We start from the raw sequence: 24,132 nt of genomic DNA on the forward strand, positions 1-24,132 counted from the left end.
AAACAACACGAGCTACATGACTGCAGAGAGAGAGAGAGAGAGAGAGGGAGAGAGAGAGAGAGAGAGAGAGAGAGAGAGAGAGAGAGGGAGCGAGAGAGAGAGAGAGAGGGAGCGAGAGAGAGAGAGAGAGAGAGAGAGAAAGACTGAGAGACTGAGAAAGAGAGAGACTGTTACAGCTATCTTTACAGCATGATTGGGTGCTTTGGGCGAATGACAAATTTCAAAACAAACTCTGCGTGTCTCTGGACTTTAATCAAATACATAATTTATTCTTAACATTCCTGAAAACACACACTAATGAACCATGTGTATTTTTCCCCTCTCTCTCTGCAGCTGGTCGCCGTCTATGAGGAGCAGGATCCTCACAATGGAGGCGACGGTACGAGTGCCAGCTCAGGTACCCAGAGCCCCGAACCCTTCGCCAGCGATATGAGTTCAGCATCGGCCTTTCAGCCGTACCAGGCCAACAGTGAGATTGAGGTCACCCCGTCTGCTCTGCGATCCAGTGAGTGCAACCAAAACAAGATGAACAGTTCACTCCTTTGTCTTTCCACCTCGTTCTTATTATTGGTACACATGTAAAATGATCTGAGCTCATTATGAAGCTATTTTGGGGATTTTTGCTTTTATTCGATTGGCTGAGAGACAGGACATGTGGAAAGACGATGACCACGGTCTCTGTTCATGATGCACACACTCTAATGTTGGGCGATTCGGCGCCACTACACACTCCTTACTAGTTGTTTCACATTCTGCTCAAACTGCTGTTTTTTGTTTTTTTTTACTGTTGGTAGAAAAGCGTGAAGTCAAATCGAAGTCCCGTCCAACACTCTTCATATTAACATCATGATGCTGTAATTGTTTGGTTTCCTAAAGTCTCACGACGACTGATCCGAACATGTCGGCAGCCACAGATAGGAAGCTGGCAGTAATGGCTGAAACACAACCCTGATGGGGCTGATGGATCAGAGAAATCACAGAAATGAACCAAAGGGGATTTTTTTACACTATGCCGTAAGTCATCATCATCATCACAGGATGGACTCCAGAGTCGGTACAGTGATACAAGGTAGAGAAGACGACGGCAGCCTGATGGAGTCCAGACCCTGGTGTGATAGAAGAATGCAGGATGTGATGAGGAGTGGGTGTCTGAAGCTCGAGTGTTGCAGAGCGGAGCAGCGATCGCACTGAAATAACAAAAGAGATTTTAAAATGTCAGCACAGCAGGATCATTGGTTGATAAAGGTTGTGGCACAAACGGGTTGGATTGTTGCTTAAAGAGTGAACGCCACAGAAAGACTCACAGAAGCAGGGAGAAGGTGGAAGTGGTAGAGAGGGAGGGGCTAAGTTGAGTAAAGTAAATTGAATGAATGTGTGAGTGAATATAACATGAACTGACACTGAGCTCCATTTCTGACGAAGCTTATTAAACTCTGTCACAATATTTTGACCCTTGTAACTGGACAACGAGAACATGACTGTACGAATGCCAGGATGTAAAAGAGTAAACTTTTTCTGCTGGCCGGCGTCTGTTTTACACAGCACGCTTCAGGTGTTTTGTGTGGGGTCGAGTGTCTGTCGAGACTGCGCGGAGCATCCAGGGAACGCTCGTGTTCTGACGTGGACAGACAGGTGAGAAACTGAGACAGCGGAAGGTATGGAGACACACTTGGCTGCTCAGTCATGCGTGAGTGAGAGCACACATGCCACAGCAAGACAGACATGCACACACACACTTGTGTGGAAATGGGCACACACAAGTCAGTGACTCAGTCGTGGCTCATGTCCGCACATTCATGTCCCATGAAGTGGAACCAGTGAGCTGGGGCAGAGCTGTCGGAGACTTCAAAAGGACATCTGAGACATTCAAACCAGAACTCTTATACGGGCATGGAGTCACACACATACACACACACACACACACACACACACACACACGCACATGATTGAACAGTCGACTTTACTCTCCTGCCCTAACATAACAGCACACTCCATCTACCTTCTACCTGCCTGCTGGAGTGTGGAGATTCATGGAGAGAATGAATCAATGACAATCTCAAAGAGTCGAGGCACAGTGTGAAAGAAAGGTACAGATGTGCAAAGCAATCTTAACTTATCTTATACTTGAAGCACTCACATGTTCCTGAGATCCACTTGGGTTTTTTGAATCGCACTGAGGACGGGGAAACTTCTACAACTTTAAACGAGAGATCTTCAGTTCCTGTAATGGCCACTTGGGTCCAAAACTGAGTCAATCCTCATCGATCCCTCAAAGTCAGGCTTGGTCATTTTCTCCACTTTTTAAGATTTTGGTTGAAATAGTTTTTAGGTCCTGACAAAAATGAATAACTCAAGTTCTCTGAAAAAAGGATCATGTAGAAGCCTGTAAAAACTTCGACCACTGTCTGCCACGAGGTACCAACCTGATGAACCAATCACAGCCTCCCTACTCGTTCTCTACCTCTTCGTGCTCTCACCCACACTCAAAGCACCGATGAGAGTTTGTCGTTGGCCCTTGCGAGAAGTAAAAGAGTCACGTCAAAAAGAAAACATGTAAGTGAGAGGCGTGGCTTTAGAGGGAGCACAGAGGTGAGCAGGTTGGTGTAGATGGAGCACGGAGGGAATGCTACTTTTAAAATCATGCTAGCTTTCAAAACTCGACGGACTTTTTTCCCCTTTTTGTTACAACAGTTTACTCACCTGTTTAATTGATGTAAAGGCCTAAAATTATGCAACATAGCAGACTTTGGGAGACTGTGATGTTAACTTTCTAAAATGCCAAAGAAATAAATTAACATTTTGCATTGACCTGTTGGTTTATATTTATCTAACCTTGGCTCCTATCCAGCTCCACATTTATGGCCTCGTTTGGTTTAATCGCTCCTGATGTGGCAACAACAAAAAAAAACAGTAACGACCAACATGCTAATCTAGAGCAGTGCTTCCCAACCTTGAGTCCGCCTTCTATAACACATACATTAGGAGATCTGATTTCCAACGAGTAAGTTTCTCAGACGTTGTGTTTGTTGTGTCGTGTATAATTGAAGGAGATGAAGAGACGGCTGTACAGACGGACAGACTGACTGGCATCAGATGCTAACTCTTAAGAAGATGAACAAGATGGACAGGCCCCTCCAGAGACGAGGATGAGCAAATTACTGGCATCTATATTGCAAATCAGACATCAGAGCGCCCTCGCAGCTGTGCTCTGAGGCAGAGAATTATGGCTCTTTAAAATCATCATCTTTTCAAGCCATATTGATTGTTTTCTCTCCGCCTACAACTCCCAAAGTCCCACACTCTCCCTCTTGCTTTCTCTCTGTCCTCCCTCCCCTCCTTTACCTTCATCTTGGGAGCCCCATTTTAGATTTTCATGCTCACATGAGCTGTGCGGGTCAAACTGCTAATAATTGGATTGGAGATGAGATGTAAATTACAATAATGAATGTAATTTTCTCTTAATTATACGCATGCTGGAGCTGCCTCTGCCGCGGCCTGCTGCTAAATTATATTTTTCAGAAGTAGAAGAAAATGTCTGAAAGTTTAAATTAACTCAGGATCTTGTAGCTTTGAAATGAATATTCCGGTGTTTATTTTTGATTAACGTCTTTTACATGGTTCCTTTTATTCAACCCACAGTTCAATTCATACTTCAGGTACTCAGGTTAGCATTAGCGTAGCTGCTTGTCCTTCATTTACACCATTGTTTGAAAGTCTTGTGAGGGTCAGAATTTGTCCCATGAGTTATGAAAATGATGCAATGGGTCATTTCTGTCTTTATAACAACTTTGTATCATGTAAACTCTGTTTTGCTTCTTGCCCCTGCAGACAGAGAATTACACATCATTCAGACTCTTGTGTAAAGGTGGTCATCATCATTTATCTTAAGTGTACATATCAAGCACTATTGTAGCAGGTCTGAGGTCTCAAGGACAATATGGAGTTGTTGGAGGTTATTTATATTGAACATTTTATGTGTAGGGCCATTTTCAAGTTTTAGTTTCAACTGCCACACTTGAAAGTAAAATCTCACTATGAAGTTAATCGTGCACATATTAGACATATAAGACATGCACCGAGTTGCACACATGAAAGGTGAGTGGAAAAGTTGTGAGAGGGTAAAAAGAGGGTTAGAAAAGGTGTTCAAAACCTGGTTCTTTTCTCACACCTGACTGTCTGATTGGTGTTGTCTTAATGTTATAATAGATGTGTTGACACCGCGGGGCGACATTTATTTTTGACACTGTGTTGTTGAACATGTGACACACAGATCCTTTGGACATGCATGAGTGAGAGGGCTGCCCACTGTGAGCACTCCTGAGCTGGGAGCAGGGTTCGAGGCCTTGCTCAAGGGCACCTCTGCAGTGCTCAGGAAGTGATCTGGCACCTCTCCAGCTACCAGACCAATTTCCCACACCAGGGCTCGGGCCAGCTTCCCTACAGATGGAGCTCCTGTCGCCCCCTTTATACCTGTGCTATTAACATTTTTTGCATATTATGTGCATTTAACTTTACAGTTTGACTCGTGTCAATAGATACTACAGCTAGCCAGCAGGGGGAGCTCTACATATCCTGGCTCCCCATGCAGCTGATGCTTTGTTGATCTTAATATACACTCTGACACTACAACATAGACTGTTCACCAACTCTAGAGACTGTACCTTCTTTGAATCAGACTGCAGAGATAACTTTCACTCTTCCTTCACTGTGATCTTATGAATGTTGAGATTGATTTGGCTCTTTCTCAGAGGAGAAAAGCAACAAATGAGACAAGCTGAAGCACTTTTGATAAATCAAGCAACCATGCATTGAAGTTCTTTGCAGACACCTTGCAGAAACACAGTCAACAGATACGTTTCTATTTTTTCCATTCAGTCGTGACCACTTTCAGACCAAGCCAAGACGAACTCACTCTCATCCCCTGAAAGAAGGGCAGTGCAGGTGATAAAATGTCCAGTCATGCACTGGTCTGATCTCGTGGTCCTTGAATCTCTGCCTTGTTGCTCCTTGAAGCCCTACGGTAACATGGATGGGAGGCCATTAGAGAGATTGCCTGAAACACCTTCAAAGATGAGAGACTTCACTTAATCAATTAAGCGTAGTGGTCCGCCGCTGAGGAGGCTTCCTGCAGCCATCCAAGGCCATATTAAAGTCACTACGGCAGAGGAGATGCTCAGTGACAACGGTGAGAGTTACAGTGGTAGTAAAATGGCTTTCTGCAAAACAAAGATGCAAAATGATTGAAATAGTTGTAAAAGGGTTTCGAGATATTGCGTGAAGTTTTTTGTAAAGCAGTTTTTCTCCTTTTAAGATCTTCCTCTCTGCCTCGAGGTTTAAGAAGTGGACTGCTTCTTCATCCTGGGATCTCCCAGGGGGTTTGGGAGACTTCCAAAGGCTGTGATTGTCAATTATAGATAAACTAGCAGGTTTAGGTTTGGAACCACATGCAGCTTGGTCTGATAGCAGGCACTGATACTTATCACTCTCATCTGTCCTCTCACTCTAACTCTCTGGTCCAGAACTACCTCTTCAATCTCTCACTTCAGCGGTAAGCAGACGGTGCTGTGCGATCTCAGGGCTGAGATATCACAAGAATCTCAGAGTTGATAACGTTGGCAGTGTGTGCGTCTGCTGATTGGTCCTGTCTGATGGTTAAACCTTGTCACGACTGTCAGTCCCCTGCTTCTCCTTTTTACTTTTAGTTTGATTCACTTTGAGGATTCTTGGCCAATGTTGTCACTTCGACATCACAATTTGAACTTCACTTACAGTACACAAGACAAGCCCATCGTCACCTAGTGGTGTATTCACTGGGTGATGGCATAGACTGTGTATAACATGCATGCAGTCTCAGTGACATCACCAACGGCTTTCTAAAGAGGCATTTTGAAGCCAGACGTTTGACAGTCTTTATGTTGTAAATGTTTTGCAAACAGCTACAATGAACCAACCTGTCAGTCAAACGAGCCACACCTCTAATTATGCAAAACTCTTAGCTTTAATTTAATAAGAAAGGGATTGTTTATAAAAAAAACTTAACTTCTCACACGTTGCGTACATTTAGGAAATTAGCCCCAAAACAGATTTTTGAAGCAGGCTGTTAACATGTTTGTTTCTGCTGTCAAAATTGTGGACACATGAGGAGCTACAATTTTTGCACTAACAGGCCACTCGGTGATGACAGGTTAGGCTTTGAATAAGACAAACATTGGAAGTGTAATCACAAACGTTCAATTTGGGTAGTGATCCGGCTTCGGAAAAAAGGAAAACAAAGACAACATAAGTGCCTACAACTTTCCTTGCAAACTGCCGGTGTAAAACTGGTTTCTACACAAACAAAAAGGCAGGGCACAATGAATGAAAGAAGCAGTCTCCATTCCTCACTGAGCTTTATCATTACAGGATGTGGAATTGCTTTTTTTCGAATACTGAGCTTTGTTTTCCACTCTCTGTTTTATATCTGGCCTCAGGAAGAGGGGATGGCTGTTTTAGGGTTCTTTGTTTTTTCCTGCAGTACGGCGACGCTCGCCATCATCATGACACACGATCATCACCTTATCTTTTAAGTGAACGTGGAGCTTAAACTGAGGATCTGTTCAGCTATACTTCAGTTTAATGAAATATAGAATTAAACCAGCAAGAAGTACCGAACAGGCCTTTAGTCCTTTGAGCATTTCAGACCAACTAACAGGTGTATAGGCTATGAATGTTTAGGATCCTGCAAGAATAAGTTAAAAGTGAAGTGCTTGATAACACGCATTCACAAACACTTGTCATATTTTATGATGCTTTCAAAAAGGAAGGCTAGGGTTAGAGTCTGTTCTGGAGAACCTCTGTGTATGGGGTGCAGGAACCAACGCCCTGCAATTCTTTTTGACGCAAAACCAAAAATATTTCCAATGTTCGACAAAGCGTGGAGGAAAAAAAAATCATAGCGATTGCAGAAGGGTCATTGCACTGATTAATGCATGAGTCCAATTCTAAGACCTTTAATGTATATCCTTTTGTTATGAAGTACTTGGCTGTGTGAGCAAGCCACAGTTGTTCCAATGGACCAGGAATTGATCCATTCTTCATATATACATGTATTTTTTTGCATGTATCGGAAAATTGATGGAAGTATGGACGTGTGTATGCTATGGCGGCCCTCAGATCCACTTAACCCATCTCCAGCAACGATCCACAACCACTTCACCAGTGCATCACCGCTCTCAAAGTAGCTCCAGAGTAGAGTACATACTCAGCAGTGAAGATGTCGAGATAGCAAGCTCATCATTAGCACGCTGAAAGCACTTTTAAAGCCCATCAGCCCTCGTGAGACTCTAAACCGCCTTACTCTACCTGAGTTAGTGGAGAGGCTATTAGTTACGTCAACTTTTAATCATCCTGCAGCTTGTAGAAGGGAGAGAGGGAGTGCCCAGTGTGGGTCTTTAAACTGCTCAGGAGTGGGTGTTCAGTTCACAATCACGGGGAATATTAGTCATAAAAAAACTCATACTGTCATAATAGCATCCAGGGCTTATTAAAGCTAATTATTGCAACGGCCGGCACGGCTAAATAGTGAAGACAGTGTTGTGGTGATGAAGTGTGAAAGTCTCTATTCAGCACTGCTGGGAGTGTGCAACCAGTACTATTCCTATTATTACTTCTGCGAGGATCCCAATAAAGCTATACCAGACAGCTGAATCATAGCTGTGTGTGTGTGTGTGTGTGTGTGTGTGTGTGAGGCACAGAGAGGGAGTGTGTGTGTTTGTTGACTGCTTTATTACTTCCTGAGCTGGGCTGTAGATCAGTGCTTGTGGGTCACTTGTGTCACACTTAAAACAACACAGGAGCAGTGAGGTCTTCATGGGGAAACAAAGTCATTTACACTTTGTGACATGCAGAAATGGACTCACAGGGAGGCTGGCTGTAACCCTGCGCAGGGAGCATGGGAACGGAGCCTGAGTTTGTTTTATCTGACTCTGGAGTCATCTCACCATCCGACACTGATACTGAGCAGAAGCACGTTTAGCAGAATAATGTGTCTGTCTGTCGCTGTGACTTATGACATCCTTACCCACCGCTATCACTACAGTTTGTTTATGGACTATATACATAACTCCAAGTGACCCTAAACTACGAAAATCCGTGCTTGTTGTTATCCACCTACTTTTGCATGGCTGTCGACTGGAAGCGTAATGTGCATGAAAAGTAAAGCTTTAAAGAAGACCTGCATATAGCCCGTCTGCACATCTGGAGAACGTGAGTCAACATGAACTTTGGAACCAGTCTTTAAAACGTTTGATTTTCGAGCACCTAAAACTATTAAAACATTTTAGCTGCAGAGAAACAGTCAAGGCCCAACAAAAGGATACTGTTTTTTGCAAAAATGTGTATATAAATGAGCTGTCTCTGGCCACGCCCCTCGCTGCTCAGAACAGGCTGTTTCTGTGTCTGTAGCCTTAAATATGTAAATGAGCTGTGTCTGACCACGCCCCCTCTCTGGAAGGGCTCGGGTGTACTCGGTGCTTTCTGGCTCCATGTCCTATTGTTTACGGTGAGAAGGCAGAACAAACACCTAGCTGTGGGAGTGTCACCCACCTGGGGGAGGGGCTACTGCCCTTTGTGATGTCATGAAGGGAACGTCTCTAAATGGCCTGTTTGAGCACACATTTTCTGAATAGTGGAGCAGGCAGGAGACGGAGAGGATGGACTTTGATCATCATTGGGGGGTTTGCAGACAGACTAGAGACACATGTTAGAGGAACATGGAGGAGAGGATTTTGCATAACGTGACTTTTAAACTTAACGGTAGAATCAGTTTTTTTTCCTTAAGAAAAACAAATAGGACTTTGATTTTTAGAGTAATAAAGCTGCTCTAACATTACTTCTGGTCACTGTGTCTGCAGAGACTCTGTCCTCTGATTGGATTTTCTTTTGTCGTGTCCCCGTTGACTCAAGACGTTTCTGGGCGGGGAGTTGGTTTGTTGCCAACAGCCAATGACATTGGTGTGTTTAGGAGTGGTTACAATTATGAGCTTGGATTTGAACCCACAGCTTCTGCGACCAGGGCTTTAACCCCTCTACATCTGGGCAACAAAACCGTTATATCGATGCTCCATCTCTGATATAAAATGTTAAATTAATTGTTAAAATGTAAATACACAGAAATGCCTGCGTTATTATTTTTTCACACCGTTCACCTTTCTGTCTGCCCTCCACTATATCTTCCTCATTAGTCAGTGAGACCCTCCGTACTTCATTTACATTGTGTACGACGAGTCAAAAGAGGGTCAAAGTGGCCAAGGGCAATGCCTCTCAGCGGGATAAGTCCACAAAGGGTGGAGGATGTTTAGCATCTCTTTGTCTCCAGGCTCTTCATCCCAGTGGACCTACAACCCCTCGACTCCTCCACCCACTTCATTAGTCCCTTTGTAAGCCCCCCCCCCCCACCCCCCCACCCCCCATCCTTCACTCCTGTCATTGTCTCTCACGGGGAGGTCACCTGTGAAGTTTGGGCGCTTCAGTACTCACTCTGGCACGTGCTTGCGGCCAAATGTGGTTGAAAACAAAAGTGTAAGCACACATAATGTATGCATGCATTGTTGTGAACGTGCACATGACGTTTCTGATTAATTGACTTCATTAATATTGGAGGTTGAGTTCTCAAATTTGCAAAAAAGGTTTGTTCCATCCCAGTCCCAATTTCAAAGCCTGCCATTCAGGAGAAGACGTGGGTCAAACCCCTGAGACAAGAAGGCTGCACATTCCCTCTGTGCCACAAAAAAGGCACAACGTTTTGACCAAATGTGTATTATCTTAGTCAGGTTGTAGTTTTTGATAAACCCCCTTTACAGCAGAATTAAGTTTGCTGTTTATCATGATGCATTCATGGCTGAGAGAAGAAAAAGGACTTCTGCATATTGCCAGGATTGGTCTTAATCATCAAATCTTTGTTTTTAAACTTTATGATGTAAAAACGTCTCTAGGGTTTTTACAGCAATTACAATAAAGGACTAATTTTTTCACATTTCTAAACTAGGAGTTACAAACAACTTCCACACTAATGGAGTTAGGGAGTAGAGTGTAATATTCGGGAAGGGTTCATTAACAATGATGTAACTAGTCTATGAGCACTTATATCAGAGATGAAGATACATCAACGTCTTGGCCTCAGCTCAGATACAGTACTTCTCCTCCTCTCCTTCCTCCTGTTTCCCTTCAGATCCGCAGAGATACAATCCAGCCCAGAGCACTGTGGAAATCCCAGAACACTCCCTAACCACATTCCCATCGTCCGGCCAGCATGATCGCTTTCAGCGTACTTACTTTGGCTCACAATCACAGCTTTGATCAGAGTCAAACAATTTCGCATACTCTGCTTGATTTATTGTTTTCTCTCATGGAATGTTTTCTGCCAGCCTTTTAAGGGCAAATTAATGTGACAATGTGCAGCCACTAGCAGACCGACTTCCTTTCTGTGAGTCCTCTGCAAACCACATGTTGGTATGCTACTGGAGCTCTGGGTTTGTGATTTTTGGATTATGAGAGAGACGAACAGAGCTTCATCTTCATGCATATAGTGCATAGATAAATTATTAATATGTGGTGAAATGTTTTCATTTGCATCACATGCAGCAGCAACACAGCTCCAGCTCTCCGCTCCACAGCAGCAATCGCCTCCATAAACACATCTTAAGTGAGAAGTCTCTCTTACATTTTCATTAATCAGGTGCAGATTTCTGCTTTAGTCATGGCTTCACATTGGTATTTACAGTAATAACACTATTGATCTTAATTTGTGAAGTCTCCTTTCATTCTCAAACCTACACAAGGACCTGTCAGCACTTCAAAAAGTCTCGTTTTTACTCCAGAGCTGGTTTGTTTTTTTTACTGTCTTATTCAAGCAAAGCAGATGCAGGTTGACACGAGGGGTTTTGTTTCACGACCACTTCCTGAAGCCTGCTGGACCAAATTGTCTTTGTCATGTGGAATTTAAGTGAAGTTGCCGAGATCAAACCCACAACGCGCTGAGTCATATTATCTCCTCGGCGAGATCTCTCAGGGGGCAGAGCTCTGAGGCACAGCACTTGACTGCAGGTCAGGAGGTAACACACCCCCCCCCCCAGTCAAGGGCCAGGTGATGATATGATCCACACTTCTGATGGAGGCTGGGTTCAGGCTCCGCTATCAGCAAGCTTACAACGTGCAGAGGGCTTGTAGTTGCATCATTTTACCATTGGGCTTATATGAGCTATATGAGCTTATTATTATCAACTTGTTGATTTGGGAGCTGCTGCTTGCTTAACCCTTTGAATACCGAAAGAAAGGTGCTCAAGGTTTTAGAAGGCATGTAGATATTTAAAGGTGTTTTTGCCTTTATTAGATTTTTAGATTTAGATTACATTTTATTTTTGTTCAGAACAGAGGAAATGTTTCCGATATGGATTTTATGTATGTGCCTTCTGGAAACCACAGTGGATTAAGCTCTCTTGGAAAGAGACAGGAAATGTTGAGAGCAGATATAGGGAGATCACTCGCAGCAAAGGGCCGAGGTTGGATTCAAGCCCAAGGCTGCTGTGATAAGTAGCATGCCACACGACAATCAAAATATAGGAATCGTTTAAATCAAACCTTGAATGCTTCTCTGAATGTGAAACTTAGAGAACCTCCTTTTTGGCAGTAATCACTACTTTATGACTTTGCTGAAAAAACTCCAGCAAACGTTTTTGTGATGCAGCAGTCATGTCTTTAAAATCAGAGCCTGATTCATTAAGAATTAATTGGAGCCACAGAAAGTAAAACTCAATATCTCCAGAATACCTTGATACCTTGCTCCAAGATATAGCTCTAAAACTTGAACATCTGCTCTCTTTCAAGTATACGAAGCACATAGCGCTAATGATATGAAGGCAGAACAGGCCCAAACAGTCACCCGGCTCCGTGCGGTTAGCCCTCGCTTTGTCTCTGAATTCTGGACCTTCACTCTGTGCAGACACGAACTCTCATGGCGACGGAGCTGTGTTCACATAAAAGATGAGCTTGGAGCAGAGGGGACACTTTATTTAAACACCAGACTTGAAAAATATATAATGAGTTTCACTGTTTAGATTAAAGCTTCCTCTCCGAATAGAGCAATCAAGGACATCCCAAGAAAAAAAAAAAAGAAAGAAAAGAAACTCCCATCCTTGTGCATAATGGCTCCAGACTGTCTCCACAGATGTAGATGAAGAGTCGAGCCGCAGTCAGCTGGACTGATGGAACCCCTGGCTAAATTATTAATAATGTCAAAGTCGTATTCCCAGACCTTATAAACACATCCTGATTTCAAAGTCACACAGAGGCGGAATTGTTTCCTGATCACTGGAAAGTGTGTGTGAGACATATGGTGCAGTTACCACCAACTCTCAGCAGACATTTTTTAGATCTTGTCCAACTGCTCGTGGCGATGATGCTTCTCTTTACTAGAAAGGGGAACGCTTTTCAAAATACCACAGTCCTATACAGATTCTGTATGTTGTCTCAAGCCCAATATTTACACTAATGTTTCGTCTTCAATCTGTATGTTGTAATTGGGGGGTACGAAGTGATCCCCCCCAGAAACAACAAACCTTTGTTGTTGTGGGGGTTGGTGGACTTTTGGGTTGGATTACATGTTTCAAAGTTATTCCTTACAGTAGATAATGTCAAACCAAAATGGTCGTGTCCATTTTTTTTAAACCGAGATAGACCTGGGCTTGAGGTGGAGGTTCAAATCCAAAGGACGTGAACTAAAACTTGAAGAGAGTTGAAATAGTTTGCAAAGTTTTTCAGTCTACGCGTGACGGCACAAGTTAGAGTGAGTCTCATGCTTCAACACTTTTCGATGATGTGTGGAAAAAGTGTGCTTCCATTCAAGTCAAGGGAGAAACTCTGACTCTGAAAATTGTTTTGATTTTCAGCACATGGTCAAGGCTTTAGGACTCCAGGTGCTGTGCAAAACTGCACTTACCTGCTTATTTCATCATTCTATACAGCTTCAGTTTGAGGGCAAGTTGTGCCATTTCCATTAGAAAAGGAAACTGTGGACAAGTGGCGGCTGCTCAATAGAGGGCACTATGGCGCTGTCCACTCACTCTTCATAAGGAGAATGACAGAGCTTCACTGGACTGTTTACAAAGACGGAGCAAGGCAGCAGACCAGACTAGCATGAGTCAGCAGTTTGTTTTAGTTGGGTTAGTTAAGAAAACATTTGCCTTTTAGTACAAGTGCATATGGTGTTGTTGTATACTAATTCTGTTTGCCAGTTTATAGTATTTTCCAGTATGTGTTAGCATCAAGCTAACGAGCTAAGACAGCTTGTCCATCTGTGAGAAATTATGCCCATGCACCCTAGAGAACAATGCACCAGCCACGTCTGCTTTGGACCTGAGTTGAGTCCTTTCAGAGCTCTGGTAGGTCTGGAAGCAGTAACCATGCTGAACACCCAAAGGCCTTTTTTTATATGTGATGTGAAATAATCCCTTTTTGGTGTCCTGACTCCGTTCAGTCTGACCTCTGTGTGGAATCCAACCTATGGGTGAGTGATGTAAAAGCATTGTATAGGGTTTAATGACATTTTATTCATTTTAAGACATTCGAGGAATTCTTGTAAAACTACCAATTTCTCAATTTTCTGCAGACTGAGATAATTCTCTACACCCTTTTCCAACTTGTTGCCCAATTCATTGATTTATCCCCATTGAGGGTGCATTACATACGAGCCAACCCTGCAATGAGTTAGAGCTTCTAAGCCCATGTTTGTATGCTATCATGCCCTGCCTTCAATGTGTATGAAATCCTCATGTGCTTTTATGAGGCTGCGTGACAGATCAGAGGGATGCATAACCAAAACACTGAGGCTGCACACCAGAATACCATCTGTTTCATAGGACCCTGTGTTCCTTTTTAAAAACAGTTCTAACAAAAGTTCTTCCCTTAATGCCGAACAGCAGATACTTTTTTTTGTTGTTGCTGCCTTTGTCGTTCTGCTCTGCATTATAGAAAGACTTTCTCTCTGATGTGCTCTGGCTTGCTGCATATTAGCTGCTCTGGTCTCATACGCACTGTTGTTTGTGTATCTGATCAGAAATGGATTTATGTGAATGTGTTAGCTGTTTCCAGATTAGCATGTGTACTCGTTCGCAGCTCACAGCAGGCAGGTTTTAACCCGATGTTCTCCGACCATTGATCAAGCCAGGCCACACAGCAGAGCTCGTATCAGCCCTCCCTCAGCACTCCTCTCATCTCTCACACCAAATAACTCTGTTTTCCCCCAATAAATCATCAAAGGGCCAGAGAAAGTTGGGGATTCTGTTAGAAGTTTGTGTGGATCAGGATGTTTTTTTTGTTCAGAGCAGAGGAAGAAGTTGTTCTTGCGGCTGAAATGTTTGCGATATGGATTTTCTGTACGTGCCGTCTGGAAACCACAGTGGAATAAGCTCCATGATTTGGATGTTGTCTGTCCTGTCAGAAACTGAAATTCATTCACTGACTCATAAACCTCCATTTTCCCCTCACACATCTGCTCTGATGATTCATCTGTGACGGTTAAAGCTTGTTAGATGAAACAAGAAGCAGAGTCTTTGTGCTTTGACCTGACAGCTTTTCAAAAAAAAACAGAAAAAAGAAAAAAAATATATTTTGGGGGCGCCGGTGCTACACCATGTAGGAGGCTATAGTCCTTCAATAGCTGGGTTTTAGTCCGAGTCATGGCTCCTTTCTCCCCCCTCTCTCTCGGCATATATATCTTTCAAAGATGTCTGCTTTGACAAGGCTGTGTGGATTTTTTTGACTCATGTTGTACTTTTTATTATTGTACAACATCATGGAGCGTTTCTGTTTGGTGCACTTTGGCACCCCCCGAAGGTCTCTGAGTACAGCTGCACTGCCGTAAGGCACAGCGTGCAGAGGGCGGCAAAGATGCTTCCCCTGAAACTTTAAAGGTTTTAATCGAACACTGTCAAAAAACGCTTCCTGTTTCAGTTCAAATGCGAGGTGTGTCGAGATACACTCCCCCTCAAATCTTCGATAAAAGAGCACGAAAACCTGTTTCCCATACTCACATGCAGTGAGAGAGTAGTGCTCACACTGTACAGTTTCTTTCATAATGTGTAATTTCCCAAACCCAGACTGAGTGTACTACAGCTCAAGGCCAGTGCAAACAGTTATCTATTGTGATGCCACGCAGTGTTCAGTTTACAAGTGTTCGGGGTTAATCCACAGAATTTTAACTGGGTGCAAAAACCTCTTCAAAATACAAAGGAGCATTCAGGAGCACTCAGGGAAGCCACATAAATAAACTTTTTAAGGGCGACTGAATGGCTTTTTAACGAGGACCAGAGTCGGCTTCACTGCAGCTTTTACAGACTGACACCCATGAAGTGACTCAAGAAATCTCCCCTGCTGAGTTTATATCTCAGGATTAACAAACAGGTTTGGTTTTGTTTCAATGCAGATGAGGGGTTGTGATATTTAGAATAGAAGCAGAAGTTATTTCCTGATTCCTTGAGACTATCAGGCCTGCTAGTCTGTGTCTGTGTCTCCAGCGTGCACCCCTCTCGGCCGGCTCATGACATTTTCAAAGTGGTGTTTTTAATCATGAGTGACTCGGCCACATATCGGGCTGAGTGAGATTTATGGCCCCTTTTCTCCGAGAGCCTGTTCCTCCAGACCGGCCGTAATGGAGAAACACACAAAGTAGTGTTTACAAGGAAGGTGCTGCTGCCGACCTGTTCCTGGGTTGTTTGGTTTGCTGATTAGGGAGTCCCAGAGGGGCCGAGTATGCAGGGGAGTCTCCGTGGGTCTGGTCTAAGTCTGGATAGTCAGTCTCTTCTAATTGGGCGACTGATCCCAATGTTTTACGAGATCAAGCTGCAGAATATGTAAAGATTTCATGTTCACAAGCATGTTCATGTGCAAACAAGAAAAAAAAACATTAGTGTGCACGCATGTACACTGATAGGGTCCCTCTCTGGAGACTTAGCATGAGTAAAGCCCTGAACTAGATTAGTCTGGTTTAAATGTGAAAGTGAGCTCCCCTTTATCTCCTATCAGAGATCTTTACTGTCTGGGGAAACAGTCACGTACACAGGCACACACACACACATCTGTGTACATGTTACTAAAACGTCTAGGTGGAGGAGGCCTCAACTCAGACAGCCTCTGCTGTTTGTCTAAAGTTAAGAAAAGTATTTTCTTTATGTCAGGGAGGAAAAAAACAACGGTCTGCCTCGCTTGATTTCTGCTTCAAAATAAAAACAGGACGGGTGACTCTGCGACCCTGTGGGAGAGCTCCTCTCCCGCTGTAGTGTTTGACTCAGAGAGAATAATAACTGCTACACTTATATGATTGACATGAGAAGTTTTTGTCATACCGTGGAAAGTGACTGTAACGGGCAGATTCCAGTGCACGCACCGTGCACGGTCACCAACGTGTCACTCTGATCTACGCACCTGCAAAAATGCACCAAATATTTTTGATGTGCTTGGACAGGAAGTCAAAGACGGCAACGCAGAGAGCATCAGGTCGATAAAAAAGATTCAATTTAAAAACTTTTATATTCCATCACTTCAACATAACGTCAAATCAGTTTCCAATTGAAAACAAATCAATCGCTCGTCTGCGCTTACGCTACGTGGGCAGAGCGAGTCGGTTGAGCGCGTGCAGTTGGACGTAGCAAAACTACAGCAGACATGGAGGATGTTCAATCTGCAGGTAAAGAAGTAGACTTTGCACTTGCATGCCTAAAACTGACATTATGATGCAGAGGTTGATTGATAAAGCTGCTGTGTTTAAGGCGATGAGAGGCATATTTGTTGCACATTTAAGAGCAGGAAATACTTTCAAACTGAGTAGAAATTTCCTCTTTAAAACTGAAAATGATTTTCCATCAGTCCATGTATCACATTTAATCTTCTTCTTTTGGGAAAGGTCGGCGTACCATGTTTATTCAGACTTTTTCTATTCTAACTCTGACGTTACATCAAATTATAGACTTTACCAAACACTCGACAGAAGCACTCATGAGTGGGGATGTCGACCCTGTTTGGCCTCACTTGAGTCCTCTACATATTTCATGTCCTTCTCTCCGGTCCTGCTTCCCACCACTCCAGAACTGTTCAAGTCCCCACCCAAAAAAGGAACAGTTCTGTCCCCCTGTGGATCATTCAGGTCAGGGGGTATTCAGTGGAAATCCCCCCGTGCTGCACACAGACACATCAATATGAAGTCAGCGGTTGAAGAGGAGAGTTAAAATGGCTCGGTGCCATAATTTATTCAGACATTGAACTGGCCCAGGATTGAAGTATTCAAAGTAGCCCAGGAAAAAAAAATAGCTTTTAGAGATTTCATGAAGCCATGGTCACAAGGCATTTATATTTAAATCAGTCTGATGTGAAAGCATGGACTCATATGCCAGGGCCAGAGAGCCACAAGGGAACACACCAAGTCCAGCCGTAATACAGCCTTCATCTTTAATAGTGCCTATGCACTAACTGAATGCACATATTTGTGTTTAAAAAGTGGAGGAACCCGTATATTATTTATTCCATAACCTCTCACCTACATCTAACCTTAAAGAGACATGCACTGCTGGGATGCAATATAGCATTAAAGGTCACATGTTATGCGAAATCCACTTCATCTTTTATGAGGTTTTCTTTAACACTATGTGTCTCTAGTCTGTCTCCAAACCCCACAATGATGAGAAACGATATTTCAGAAAACATTGTTGTAATTTAAGTAAAGCAAGAATCACACAATCACTGCATGCCTATTTTTTTTGGATACCATGTGTGCAGACCTGCTCTACTTCATATTTTTGCATATGCACTGATTTCACTCTTGACATGCGTCATTCTCCACAAACACCTGACATCCTCCAAAGCTGAGGGTCTTTTAAGGCCGCAAGATTTCTAGTGTCTTCCTCTGCTCTGTCTGTCACCAGTGCTGCACTTTGAAAACCCACCCACCAGCTGAGCGTCCCACTGCAGGCTCTGACTGGAGGTTTGAGACATGTTCTCTTCACTCCTCAAATATTTTGCATGTCGAACAATCTGCAAGGAGTGATGAAGACAGTTCCTAAACACCCAACTCAAACAATCTTTTTCTGCTGCACTTATGTGCAGTTTTAGCTGCTGTCTCTTTCAGACCTTCCTCCCCCACTTTCACACATGTACGTGATTGGCCAGCTCTCTGGAAGCCTTGAAGATGGCAGAACGCTGCAGGGCTGCCAGGGGAGGGCTGCTCTCTTGAGCCTGGAGAAGAAAGTCTATGTTGGACGCTTCAACGGTTTATGAAGAGGCTTGACGCTGTATCGTGAAATTCTTGGTTTCATATCGAGAAGCAATTGTTTGATTTGCAGAACAAGCTGCAGCGCCCTCTGCAGACTCATCCTGGGATTACTCCAACATCTATTTAACTCATGATCTGAATCCTTGTCCACGTTTAGTTTGGCCATCCAGCATTGTGAGTCTTAAAAATGGGGATCAGCATCAGACAAGCGTTATGTCTAACTCAAGAGTAGCTGTGTAATAAAACACACAGGATGTTCGGTGATCAGGACAGGCACAGTCTCTCGTTAGCGTGTCCTCTCCGTAACCTTCTCTGTATGCTGAGGCATTAACTCCATTACCTTGAGTTGGCAGCCGGTCAGGAGGAAGGGCCTCTCTCTCCTCTCCAGGTACAGGATGGACCCTCTCTCTTCACTTCATGCCATTTCAGTGATTGGAAACTTCCACAGCTAATACATTAGCGCTGACCTCCGTCTCTTTCTCAGTAAGTTTGTGGTGCATTTTGCCGTTATTAGAGCCGTTTGAGGGAGAGTGATGGGAGGTGGGTGTAAATGTACTTCAGGTTGGTGAAGTTTATGACCAACTCCAGATGACTATGTAGAAAAATAAAGTTTAAGGTGTTTATTTTTTTTTTTTACGAGTTTACACGATTTTTTGACAATTTTACAACCTGCAATTTTCTTGAAAGCACAAAACAATTTCTCTCAGGTGTCAAAATAACAAGAAGTCAGATGATCTAACACCTCCCATTCAGGCGGTTCAAACATTGATGTTTAGCATGTCGCTCGACATCAGCTCAGGGGATATTTCTCTTTTCTGTTCATCAGCCTCGAGTTCTTCAAATACACCAGGACAACAAAGAGACATGATAAAGACCTCAAACGTCTTAAACTGTTGTGAGTGATTGTGATCAGACAAATAGAGGGACAAAAAGCTTCCTGTCAGGAGTACGTGACTGTGTCTGCGAAGGTGCTTGACCTTATTTAAAGTGAGCTCTTCATCTCGCTGGTTATAATTGAAGAAAGCGATAGTTTAGGGAAACACGACAACGCCTGAACTTTGAAAGCTCAACTTTAACTTTATTTGTCCCCGGAGTCTCAACACTTCCTGCTCCTGTTTGAACTCAGCTGCGACTGCTCTCATACGTTCATAACTTTTATGCAGAGATACTGATGACAATCAAGTTCACAGGTTTTCATGTTGTTATGTTGTCTGGCCTCCCATCTGTCCCATAATGCATCCAGCATCCCAACTGTCTGTCTCGCCCATTCATGTGAGTCTGATACCCAAAGACCAGATAATACCAAGAAATAGTGCTGTAGAACTCGAGACCCACCTTCGTCTCAGGACCGGACATGAGACCATGCTATTACTGATCCAGTATGCACTGCTTTCATTGGCCCAGACTCTTTAGATGGGCCTTTATCTAATGATTTGTGTTTATTGTTTATGACTCGTTATCATTTTTAAGAAGTTATTAAGGGTCATGGTTAACCTTTGATGACCCCCCTCTTCCATGAGTGCTCTATAAAGTGTTAATAACAAGTTATTAAGGGTTAACCTTTACATTTCTGAAGATTGGTCAATCTAACACTCTGTTCTTTTTTATATTTGCCAGTGTTTCATCCCTGGTCATTTATCGAGGCTAACATATATTTGTCCTCTAAACAAGGTGAACGATAAATAAAAGAGAGCGCGGGGTGAGAGCCTCTGGAGAGTCTGACCTTTCCCTGTGGTGAATTTATATTGTGTGTACATCTGTATGACCCTGCGCCCTGGCCATAATCCCTCACTACAGAGGCTGGATTACGGCCTCGTTTTATTAGCTGCCCCCCCCCCCCCCGCCCCTCTTCCTCGCAGTAATCTTGCTCCCCCCTTCAGGCTGGATCGATGGCGGGCTCGGTCTGAAGTGGCCGCGCTGGTTATTAAACGTGGGACCAACCGAACCCTTCGGACTGCCGAGATAATCCCATCACAAATTAAATAGAAGGAAATTGTTCGGGGAGAAGGTGTGTGTGTGTGTGTGTGTGTGTGGGGGGGGGGGGGGGGGGCGTCAGTGTGTGACCTTCTAAACAGTGAACACTCTCACACACACAAACACATACACACACACTTTAACGACTGTCCTACTTATAATATATGAATCTGGAAGGATTTGTACTCCTGATGCATCGGCGTCTTATTAAGTAGAAGATCAGAAGTAAATCATAAAAGGATTTTTTCGTTAACGTTTGGACGCCAGTTTCATCACAAACACATTCAGACATCAGCAGTTGACCATCATGAGATGACCCAATCATACAAAGTAAAGCCCTCATATATATATATATATATATATATATATATATATATATATATATATATATATGAGGGTATATTTCCCTCATGTAGGGAAAGAGATCAGGCGTACAGATAAAACAGTGTTTTGAGAATAAGTACAACATTTGAAGAATCGGCTGAACTTTCAGTATAAATGTCAGACATATGAAAGAAATGGGAACGATTTGATTAATTTCAGAATAAAGAATAAGTGTTGAAAGTAAAGTCAAAATGTCAAGAATAAAGTTCAGATATTGAAAATAAAACCAAAATGTCACGAATGAAGTGGGAAATGTGAAGAGGAGGTGGTCATGTTCAGAAATGTCAGAAAAACAAAGTTAGAAGAGACGTAGACAATGACGGTGAAACCAATAAGTAACGAGAGCAGGGGAATTATTCACCTTGTTTGAATATTGAGAAAAAAATCATCACGTTGAAAATAAAACAGAAAACAAATTCAAATTAGAGACAAAATCTGTTTTTTTTTCTTCTTTCAAGCGTTGTCTTTGTCCTGGCGGCTCGTTGGTGCGCCTCACAGCGAGAACCTCCCTGATTCTGGAGTTTGTTCTCTCCATGCATCTTTGGGTTCTCTCCCACAGAGCCCTGCTCGTTAGGATCACTGGTGACTCTACGTCGCCTGCAGGTCAGGTCTGAATGGGAGTGTGTCTCTATACTGCATGTCTGTGATTGACTGGCGACCAGTCCAGGGTGTAACCCGCCACGAGCCCGATGACAGTTGGGAACAGCTCACCCTTACTTCACGAGTACATTTAACAAGCAGGGATGACTGTCATGGTCTTGTTTATCTTCTATTTCAGAGGTTTGATTTCTGATCTTCATTTCTCATTCTTTCCCAGTGTTGCTTGTTTGTTTCTTTAGATGTTCAGTTCAGTTATTTTGTAGTTCTGGTCCCCAGTGTTGTCTTGATTCCTGCCTCTCAGTGTTTCGTTCCTGTCGTCAGCGCCCTGATTGTCCTCACCTGTGTCTTGTTGGTCTCACCTGTGTTTGATAAGCCTGTGTGTGTTTAGTCTGTGTGTCTTCACCTCTGTGTCAGTTCATTGTCGGATCCATTGGATGTCTGTTCGTCTTGTCTTGTCTGTGTCCTTGTGGCTCCCATTTTTTATTCAGTGTTTTGAGTGGTAAGTTTTTGTTTTTAACTTTTTCCTTTTTAGTTTCAACAAATCATTTTTCATCATCTACACTTGGATCCAGTTAAAAGAGCCAGGGGGGGAAGACAGATTTATGATGGGGCTATAGCGCCCCCTAGTCCCGGTAACACTGTGCTTGTGAACAAGAGTGCGAGCAGAAAACACCTTTAGAGTACAAATACTGACCAGCACCAGTCTGATGATTTTGGATACAGAACGGCCTCATCTGCTGATTTATCTTGTCTCAACACATGATTTAACAAAACAAACTTTACACAGATTCAAATGTTGATCCACAGCTGTCCTTCTTCTACTGCTTCTTCATTTAATGCAGCCGTCTGGTTGATTGTCATATATATATATATATATATATATATATATATATATATACTCAACAAAAATATAAACGCAACACTTTTGTTTTTGCTCCCATTTGTCATGAGATGGACTCAAAGATCTAAAATTCATTCCAGATACACAATATTACCATTTCTCTCAAACATTGTTCATAAATCTGTCTAAATGTGTGATAGTGAGCACTTTTGCTTTGCTGAGACAATCCATCCCACCTCACAGGTGTGCCACATCAAGATGCTCATCAGACACCATGATTAGTGCATAGGTGTACCTTAGACTGTCCACAATAAAAGGCCACCCTGAAATGTGCAGTTTTTGCTTTATTGAGGGTCTGGGGACTCAGAACCAGTCAGTATCTGGTGTGACCACCATTTGCCTCATGCAGTGCAACACATCTTCTTCGCATAGAGTTTATCAGATTGTCAATTGTGGCCTGTGGAATGTTGGTCCACTCCTCTTCAATGGCTGTGCGAAGTTGCTGGATATTAGTGGGAACTGGTACGCGCTGTCGTATACGCCGGTCAAGCACATCCCAAACATGCTCAATGGGTGACATGTCCGGTGAGTATGCTGGCCATGCAAGAACTGGGACATTTTCAGCTTCCAAGAATTGTGTACAGATCCTTGCAACATGGGGCCGTGCATTATCTTGCTGAAACATGAGGTGATGTTCATGGATGTATGGCACAACAATGGGCCTCAGGATCTCATCACGGTATCTCTGTGCATTCAAAATGCCATCAATAAAATGCACCTGTGTTCTTCGTCCATAACAGATGCCTGCCCATACCATAACCCCACCACCACCATGGGCCACTCGATCCACAACATTGACATCAGCAAAGCGCTCACCCACACGACGCCACACACGCTGTCTGCCATCTGCCCTGAACAATGTAAACCGAGATTCATCCGTGAAGAGAACACCTCTCCAACGTGCCAGACGCCATCGAATGTGAGCATTTGCCCACTCAAGTCTGTTACGGCGACGATCTGGAGTCAGGTTAAGACCCCGATGAGGACGACGAGCATGCAGTTGAGCTTCCCTGAGACGGTTTCTGACAGTTTGTGCAGAAATTCTTTGGTTATGCAAACCAATTGTTTCAGCAGCTGTCTGAGTAGCTGGTCTCAGACGATCTTGGAGGTGAACCTGCTGGATGTGGAGGTCCTGGGCTGGTGTGGTTACACGTGGTCTGCGGTTGTGAGGCCGGTTGGATGTACTGCCATATTCTCTGAAACGCCTTTGGAGACGGCTTATGGTGGAGAAATGAACATTCAATGCCCGAGCAACAGATCTGGTTGACATTCCTGCTGTCAGCATGCCAATTGCACGCTCCCTCAATGCTTGCGCCATCTGTGGCATTTTGCTGTGAGACAAAACTGCACATTTCAGAGTGGCCTTTTATTGTGGGCAGTATAAGGTACACCTGTGCACTAATCATGGTGTCTGATGAGCATCTTGATGTGGCACACCTGTGAGGTGGGATGGATTGTCTCAGCAAAGCAAAAGTGCTCACTATCACACATTTAGACAGATTTATGAACAATGTTTGAGAGAAATGGTAATATTGTGTATCTGGAATGAATTTTAGATCTTTGAGTCCATCTCATGACAAATGGGAGCAAAAACAAAAGTGTTGCGTTTATATTTTTGTTGAGTGTATATATGCATGAAGAGCATCTGGAGTCAATCATGTTGCATCAACAGAGATCGATGCCGTCATGGTTTCAAAGGAGAGAGATAAACGTCCAGTCAGAGCCGAGCCTTGAGGTATTCTGGGAAGTACGCCGCGGCTTTTACTCCACGTCCGGTGTGTTAGTGCGACTCACTGTCCAGACACCCAGACAAAACATTGTTAGGAAGTCTTTAATAGAAATCAGAGGCATGTACGACGTATCAGGGGGATGTATCCAGTAGAAAACACTTTAATTGATTAGATACGACAGATCTGATTTCTTCCATATTCGGCCATCTTTGTTTTGTTTTTTTTCCTTTTACTTCTCTGAATTCGTT

At 43.3% G+C, this 24,132-nt stretch overlaps 1 protein-coding gene across 4 annotated transcripts in view; it reads left to right on the forward strand.

Moving 5' to 3' along the window:
- Positions 1-24,132, forward strand: part of pard3aa (par-3 family cell polarity regulator alpha, a) — a 354,935-nt gene that overhangs the window by 111,222 nt on the left and 219,581 nt on the right. For 3 of the 4 annotated variants that reach the window (XM_079361704.1, XM_079361705.1, XM_079361706.1), the window contains exon 3: positions 334-505. In XM_079361704.1, coding sequence (XP_079217830.1) covers positions 334-505 — 172 coding nt within the window. Of the gene's footprint in view, positions 1-333; positions 506-21,632; positions 21,753-24,132 lie in introns of those variants that run through there. The other variant, XM_079361707.1, reaches the window with a different exon arrangement.

This window comes from Symphodus melops (assembly GCF_947650265.1).
Source record: "Symphodus melops genome assembly, chromosome: 14".
NCBI classification, from domain to species: domain Eukaryota; kingdom Metazoa; phylum Chordata; class Actinopteri; order Labriformes; family Labridae; genus Symphodus; species Symphodus melops.